Consider the following 8,456-nt stretch of genomic DNA (forward strand, 5'->3'; position numbering starts at 1 on the left):
CCCGTCAGTTATAGGATGCCAACTACATATTTTATCCTGTCTGCAGGAAACACGCTGACTCTGTTTCAAAGTCTAACTTCATAATGCAGAACACGGCATGATGCCATCTGAACTTCCCTGCCACAGCAGGACGAGAAAACTGGAAGAAAAAAAGTTGGCCAAGTCTCCACTTCCCATGCATACAGCAGCAGAAGTGCCTCCTTGTCATTCTCTGTGGGCGGACAACCCGACCAGGCCTAACTACGGAATCACCAAAATCACCCAGGACTGCAACAAAGCACTTCCCTCAGCTCACCCTTAAATGCTCAAATTCACTTCTAACCTTCTTAGCCTACATCAAATATCCAAAATAAAATGCAAACCCAGCTTAGACGAATACAGCAAGATGACTAACATACAGAGACCTGAATGACTTCAATCATCTGTTGGTGTCTGGCAGAGTTTATGGGCTCTTCCACTGGCTGTAAAAATTCGTAAATTAAGGGTAAACAGAGGAACTTACACCTCAAAAACTTTTTATTGCTTGAGTCTTCATTAGGAAACAGATACATGAATACAGTACACTCATTGATTGATTCATCCAATGAACTTCTGATGGATAAAAGGTACCGAGCTAACACCGTGGAAAATAAGCACCAATATGCCAACAGGAACCCCTCACTTCCTTCCCGACAAGTCTAGCACTCACCAAGTTTGTGTTTATTTTTAGCTTTTACTTTAAACCAGCATTTTTAAAGGGTAATTGGTTATATTCACTTCTTCAAAAGGTCAGAAAACGAAACAAAAATACTGGAAAATATTTAAGGCTGAACAAGGAAAATATGAAAACAGGTTTGAAAAAACAACTTACCTCTGCATCTTCTCCAAAGAATCTATACTTATATCCACATTCCACACACAAAATTGCATCCTTCTGCTGCTCCTTCAGTTCTATGTACTGTAATTCTAACGGCGTGTAGATGCTTTTGGTCCTTTTGTTAGACGGTTTAGAATCAGAAATTTTCTGTAGGTTTTCATAACTCCCATGTGATGATCCAAAAGGACCGAGATCACAAAGTGTCTTGTCCTGACAACCAAGAGATTTTTCTAGTTGAAAAAGTACTAACCATAATCCTAGTTCCCAGAAACAGAGAATGCAAATTTGATAAAGCTAACAATTGGTGAATCTGAGGCGTACAAGGCAAATTTTTTGTAGGTTTAAAATATTTTCAAAATGGAAGACAAAAAAAAAAGAGGCAAACTAAACTATTATATAATTATGAAGGCAAATTTTAAAAGTCTAAACATTTTAATGTTTTGTGCATTTCTTTTTACATTTAATTTCACTAAACCTACTATAATTAACATTTTTCTTTTCATTATTCATTTCGGATGAGTGAGTAAGGCACAGTCAGCAGGCATGAACCTGTCTCTCGCTAGCTATAAGGCGAATCGCTTTCCACAAGCATGAGCACAGCTACAGTTGCAATGTTTTATATCTCCAAGCATGGTCAAAAAGATAGTACACCAAATTTTGCCACGTCTAATGCGCTCCAGCGTATGATGCGCACCCATGTTTTTTACCCAAACTTTCAGGAAGAAAACCTTTCATTTTCATTCTTTAATTCTTTTAATTATTTATTTATTTATATTTAGATACTTGTTTTTTGCATTATAAAGGAATTTTAGCATTTATTTTTTAGCATATGGACATCCTTACTGTTTTCTAGAGTTACACTTTTAACACATAAGCATAAATAAAAGAATTTATAAAAACATTTATATAGATAGGGAATTAGTACTACCCATGTATAATGTGCATCCTTATTTTTCCCTCAAAAATTTGGGCAAAAGAGTGTGCATTATACACAGCAAATTACAGTATTCCATAAATACTCTAAGAAAAAACACAATTAGAAGCTTTGGAAAAGTACTGTTGTCATTTACAGATTTTATTTTTTTTACTAAATTTGTTGAGGTGACAGTAATTTAGATTTTAGTGCTTCCCCACATTTTTAATAAAAAAGAGGTCTGCCCTGGCTGGTGCAGCTCAGTGGATTGAGCACTGGCCTGCGGACCAAAAGGTCACCAGTGTGGTTCCCAGCCAAGCAAGGCACAGGCCTGGGTTGCAGGCTGGTCCCTGGTTGGGGGTGTGTGAGAGGCAACCGATCAATGTTTCTCGCCCTCCTTTCCCCTCTCCCTAAAAATAAATAAACAAAATACTTTTAAAAAAGAAAAGAAGTCCATGTGTAATCTAATAACTTATAGTTGATTTAATTACTAGTATACTTCATGGAATAAAAATAAAAATAAAGAACTTTTAGAAAGCATAAACCACAAGGTTACATTTTCAACATTAATATTCCTGCTATCCTTACTTTCCTGTATGAAAGCCACAATTAATTCCAATTCACAGCTTACAGCAAATTCCTTCTTTATAAGTTATTTATACAAAAGATAAAATGAGACAAATTTGTAGGATAAATTCAACTTCTAATTAATTGGCACTGTGTGACTGCCAGCCTGTAAAAAAATTTACCAGCTACCCCTGGAATTAAAAATATAGCCCACAAAACTAGGGACCAACACAGGAAGAAAAGAGAGAAAGAGAAATGTCCTATATAGCCCAGAGAGGGGAACTCCGATCCAAGAGAAAACCCAGAAAACATGTACTTTACATTTGCTGAATGTTTTAAAAATTGAGCTTGGCTGGGACAGCAGGTATAGATGCAATTTACCTGCAAGTGTAGCCCAGTGAACTTCCGAAGACGTGCAATAACAAGACAGGTACGGAGAGGTGTGGCAAGAGAAAAATGGGTCAACGTATCACACTGGACAGAGTATTTGCTTTTAATACTAATGTGGATCTTCTTCTTCCTTTCCATGACTTTGATATAAACTCCAGAAATACTACATACTGAAAAACTCAATACTTCAACAAATATGTTTCCTAGGGGGGGAAAAAAGTCCTAACTACAAAGTCCTTATTCACATTTGGAATGTGAACAGGCACCCAGGAAAAAGTTTTATGCATATGTGCAAGTTCAGTCTGAATATTTGAGTATGAAGCAACTGGTTTTTTGACCACTTGGGGAAAAATACTTCTCAGGTATACTGTACTCTTTCATATTCCCACAGACGGCACTCTGCACTCAATTTAACTTCATCTTGACAACTCAGAGTAATGAGATTAATAAATGGAAATTTCAGGACCTATCAAGAATTACGGGGTTGTTGAATCCACACTAATGGTCCCAGGCCTCTGGGCATTTAAGCTTATTCAGGAGCTTTTTGACAAATGTAAAAGCTCCCTTAACTAATTCAGATCATCAGCCAGGTGAGGGCACCATGCCCTGAGTGGACGCACAGAAACTAATGGCACTTCAGAACCTACTGTTCTTGGTAGTTGGGTATTGCTCTACGTAACTGTTACATACCTTTTGACTACTTTGAGATTTGGAATCTTCGGAAGAAACTGCATTCTTTGCACGCAAAAGATCGATATCGTCAAAATCAGTACATTTTGGCAGAACTGCAAATCTCTCCTGAAGAGGTTCTCTCTGGACTCTATTTTGAGGAAGGGCAGAATCGCAGCAGAATTCTTTCAATTTTTCCAAAGACTTTAGAACAGTCCTGGTCTTCAGACATTTCTTTGGCTCTTAGCAAATCAGAAGAAAATAGAACAATAGTACTTTATCTCATTATATCAATTCATAACCAGCACAGGGTTTTTAAAGAAGGAGTTTTGCACTAAAGCAATGTAATATAAGCTATAGTATAAGAAAATAAAGAAACTTGGGTTCAAGGTAAAGATGGCATACTTGAAACATATATCTAATTTCTAATATCACTTGGTCCTAAAACTCCCATTAGAAACTACATGGTTTTGCTTTTTTTTTTAAAGCCATAAGCCTGTAAGTACAGAAAGAAAAGGAAAGATGAGAATCGCAAATGTAATATCTGAAGCTAGAAGGAAAAATGAATAAGTAACAACCAATTTAGCATACCTGAAAGCTAAACCCTAAATCAGTAGTGAAGTACACCAAGAACCAATCCTATATTTACCACACAAAATGCTTATGAGGCTCAGGGATTAGGGCACCAGTAGCTCTGAAAATGAAATAAAGGGAGGTTCTAAAATAAAGAGGATTGGTCCAAAGTACTCTGATCTCTAGACCGCCCTATTATACTCTACATCCAAGGGCAGCTGTCCTTTCTCATATCAGCAGAGGTCTGGAGATTTCTCTGGAAAAGGCAAACACAGGCACAGTTGAGATGCAGTACTGTGCCTAAACCAAAAGAACACTAATGGAATAGTCTCACTGTATGCTGAGAAACACAGCCTCTTCTGAGAGTCTCTTCTCAGAGCAGAGCCCTCCACTAAGGCAGAAGCTGCGGAGACTCTGGACTGGGAAATCTCACCCGCTCAACAGGAAAGACCTAAAGATACTGACACCAACAGTGTACAGAGGAAATGAACCCACTACTGAGACACCTGCTTTCCTGCCTCCACAGCTTTGCTCGTGCTGTTCTTTCTCCGTGAAATGGCCTTGCCCACAACCTCCACATGTCAAAATTGCACTCATTCATCAAGAGCCATGGCAAAGCTACCTTTCCCATGAAGTGCTCTGCTAATTCCGCAGCTTAATTAAAAATCATCTTTTCTTTCTCTGGGTTCCTGTGACAAGATCATCTCTCTCTACAGCAGGGTTCCCCAACCTCCGGGGCTGTGGACAGGTCAGTCCAGGCCTATTAGGAATCAGGCCACACAGCAGGAATTGAGTCTGAATATAATGAGCTTGAATCATCCCAAAACCATCCCCTCTTCCCCACCACCCTCCATGAAAAAAATTGTCTTCCAACAACTTGGCCCTGGTGCCAAAAAGGTTGGGGACCGATGCTCTACAACACTTATCACAGCCTGCCAACTGGCGGTTATTCATATGCAATCTATTCATAAAAGGGAAGCAAATCACTGACTGGTTATCTGCTAGATGCCAGAAAACATTATTTTACCCTTTAGAGCAATACTATTTAGCTACTGTTATATAAAAGGGAACTGGATTGCACTCATCATCTATCTCTTACCTTCCCTTTTAAAGAAGAAACACCCTGAAGGCAAGAGTTATGTTTTGTTCATTTGTAAAAGTTTAAAACTTTTCTTATTTTTTTAAAAGATTTTATTCATTTATTTTTAGAGAGGGGATAGGGAAGGAGACAGAGAAGGAGAGAAACATCGTTGTGCGAGAGAGAAACAGTTGCCTGTCACAGGCCCACAACCTAGACATGTGCCCTGACTAGGAATTGAACTGTTGACCTTTCAGTTTGCAGGCAGGCACTCAATCCACTAAGCCACACCAGTCAGGGTAAAACTTTTCTTACTTCTATTTAAACCTCTTTTTAGCCCTGGCTGGTATGCTCAGTAGATTGAATGCTGGCCTGCAAGCCAGGGAGTTGCTGGTTCAATTCCCAGTCAGGGCACATGCCGGGGTTGCAGGCTGGGTCCCAAGTTCGGGGCATGCGAGAGGCAACCACACATTGATGTTTCACTCCCTCTCTTTCTCCCTCCCTTTCCCTCTGTTTAAATAAATAAATAAAATCTTTAAAAAGATAAACCTCTTTTCAGAAGTATACTTTATCTTACCACTTATTAATCTCATAGCTAGAAAAATGTCTATTTGAGTCTCTTCAATTTTATATATTCATCCTATTTATTATTACTCTCTTTCAAAATACATACTTGAATCACTATTCAAAAGTATAAATTTGTATATTATACAAGGGTTTCCTTCCTAAGAATACAAAAAAACTTTCTCAGGATGGGGGAGGGGTACAAATCTTGCAAAAGAAAGAGTATCTAAAACTAATGTATTATAAAAACTTGAGGTGATGGGGATGTAAAGTAAAGAATAGAGAGTATAGTCAAGAATATTGTAATAATTATGTATGGTACCAGGTGTGTACTAGACTTAGCAGGAGATCACTCTGTAAATTATATAATTGTCTAACCACTATACTGTACACATGAAACTAATATAAAATAATATTAAATGTCAACTGGGATTGAAAAAGAAAAACAAAATTTGAGGTGAACTGACCAGCAACTCTCTGGCTGGTGGACACGCCTCTTTTCTGCCCCTTATTTTTTTTTAAAGTAAACTGTCAAGTTCGTATTTCAAAAACTTCCATGTCTATGGTCTTATTTCCACAACTTTCAAAGTTCACTTGGCCGGATCTGGAGTAATGTGGACATAGGGACAAAGACTGTGCGCTGTGAGACCCCCTTAATGGCTTACTTTTCATGCCCTCCTCCTTACCATCCTATCCTACCCTACCCCCACCACTGACAAGGAAGATTCCTCCACAAGGCTTCATTCCTGAGCTGCTGTCAGTTCAGAAAGGCTTATGTCCGTTCAGGTATGGGGATAACAAAGATAGAAGCACTTGCCGTCTTCCCCTACCACAAATTGTTTGAGGCCAAAAACCAGAGGAATATCTGCTCGACCACCCATATATCCAACACAACCTATAGAGATCTGGGACCTAAGGAATGGTGGTTTTATCCAAAATCTTTTCGCATACAGAAAAAAGCACCTTCACTCTAAAACGACCACAGGGGAGATCTACATGTCTTGATATTAAAAATTGTTCAAAATGTTCTGCTAAGTGGAAAAAGATAGTTCCAAATTAGCACATATAGTATAAAACAATTTATAAAATATTATTAACTAATTTGTGGGTCTATGTGTGTACATCTGTATAAGTAGAAAAACCTGAAAATCCAAAATTAGCAGTAGGCCTCACTGAAAGAGAGGGGTTATGGGGTCTTCCACTGTCTACCTTTCACACTTCTGTGTTGCTTTTTTTAACAAACATGTTTTACTTTCATAATTAGAACAAAAATTAGCTAGAGGGAACTACAGCCAAACTGCAGAACTCCAGCTCTTACCTCCACTTTCCCAACTTCCTATACACACCACTGCCACTCATGAAGGGGCCACTCCATTGCACAATGGAAACCTTCTCCACAAAAGAGAAGAAGATGACACAACTCTGCCAACAGCCCCTCTGCCCTCTGGATAATGCAAGAATATCAGAGTATGACAACGAGAATGAAAAATCATTACCACAGAACTCACCAGGGTTCCCAGACATTACGGAATCACTTTGTCCTTCCTTTTCTTTGACTCTCTTTGCTTTCTTTTTAACAGGCCCATCATTCTGTAGTGGTCTCTTTTTACTTCTGTCAATTTCTGCAACCTATACAGGAGAATTAGAAAATGATGTGTTATCCCTAAACTCAAAACATGATGTATTCGAAATAATTTAAGCCTTACTTCTGAATGACAGCAAGGTCCTTGCCATTCTCCTTCCTAGAATCATCTAGTTTGAGCTCTGAAAAGACCTACCAGTCAATGCTTTTACCATCATCAAAGACAAGGTAGACACTGACAGGTGATGAGTCTCAGCATCTCAAGCCCTGCTAGGATTAATTAGAACCAAGCTGCCACCTTACTTTGCTCAGTCAGCCTTCATTATCTGAAATTATATAACTTGAATTACTGTATTTACACATTAATAAAATACCTTTAAAAGAAAAATATTTATTTAGAGGTGAACGTTAATTGTAATTTACATTTTATGTTCACCACTGAAGATGCCACAAGATCATGAATATTTGTTGGTAAGCAGCCTGTCAAAAAACTTACGTCCTTCACCAAATACCCTCTAAATCACAGGTGGCAAACACAAGGCCCGTGGGCCAAATCTGGCCAGCACCTTGTTTCTACCCGGTGGCAGCGCCAAGCTCTCCAATCACTCTATGGAAAAGACATATAAATTAAGGAAACAAGATTTTAAAGTAGCCAAGCTGTCACCCTCATTAAAAGTTAAGAGGGGCCGAAAGCCAATCTGCAATCACCTTCAACATCCTCAGTTTGAGAAATACTTTACCAGGGACCCCAGGGAGGGCTCATCCCTGTTGCAGTGTGCCCGGTAAAAAAATAACAAAAACACAACTATTTATTTTACTCAGTTGAAGAGTGGCACCGAACAAAACCCATATAAATAAGATAAATAAAGCTCTTCTTCAACCTTCAATCTAGGTAGGAAAAAAAAAAAAGAGGGAGGTTGGAGGGTAAAAGAAGTATCCTTTGCCCACACACCCCTCCCCTCATCAGAATGGGAGTCAGTAGACCTGAGTTCCTGTCTCTGGTCTGCCATAAAGAATCTGCGTGATTCTCAGCCCCAAGTCTATTACCCCAACGGGAAACTGCAATTTTTGAATGCACTTAGGAGGGAGGATGGCCTAGCTTTCCACGCCCTCACCTGCCCAAATCCCACCCCTTTCTCTTCCGGCACCGCCACCTCCCTAACTCTCGCGCAAGCGCCCCGTCTCGTCCCGCTCCATCCACAAGCACCGCCCCGTCCACCTTGCCCTGCCCCCTCTCTCCGAAGACCCCGCCCCGTCCTGGACC

General features: G+C 39.3%; 1 protein-coding gene across 1 annotated transcript in view; it reads right to left on the reverse strand.

Annotated features, from left to right (window-relative positions):
• Positions 1-8,456, reverse strand: part of MSH3 (mutS homolog 3) — a 132,118-nt gene that overhangs the window by 123,447 nt on the left and 215 nt on the right. Inside the window, exons 2-4 of the mRNA XM_053912181.1 lie at positions 7,119-7,239; positions 3,417-3,637; positions 851-1,066 (exon numbers count right to left, since the gene is read on the reverse strand). Coding sequence (XP_053768156.1) covers positions 851-1,066; positions 3,417-3,637; positions 7,119-7,239 — 558 coding nt within the window. The remainder of the gene's footprint in view (positions 1-850; positions 1,067-3,416; positions 3,638-7,118; positions 7,240-8,456) is intronic.

Source organism: Desmodus rotundus, chromosome 1 (genome assembly GCF_022682495.2).
Source record: "Desmodus rotundus isolate HL8 chromosome 1, HLdesRot8A.1, whole genome shotgun sequence".
Classification (NCBI taxonomy): Eukaryota; Metazoa; Chordata; class Mammalia; order Chiroptera; family Phyllostomidae; genus Desmodus; species Desmodus rotundus.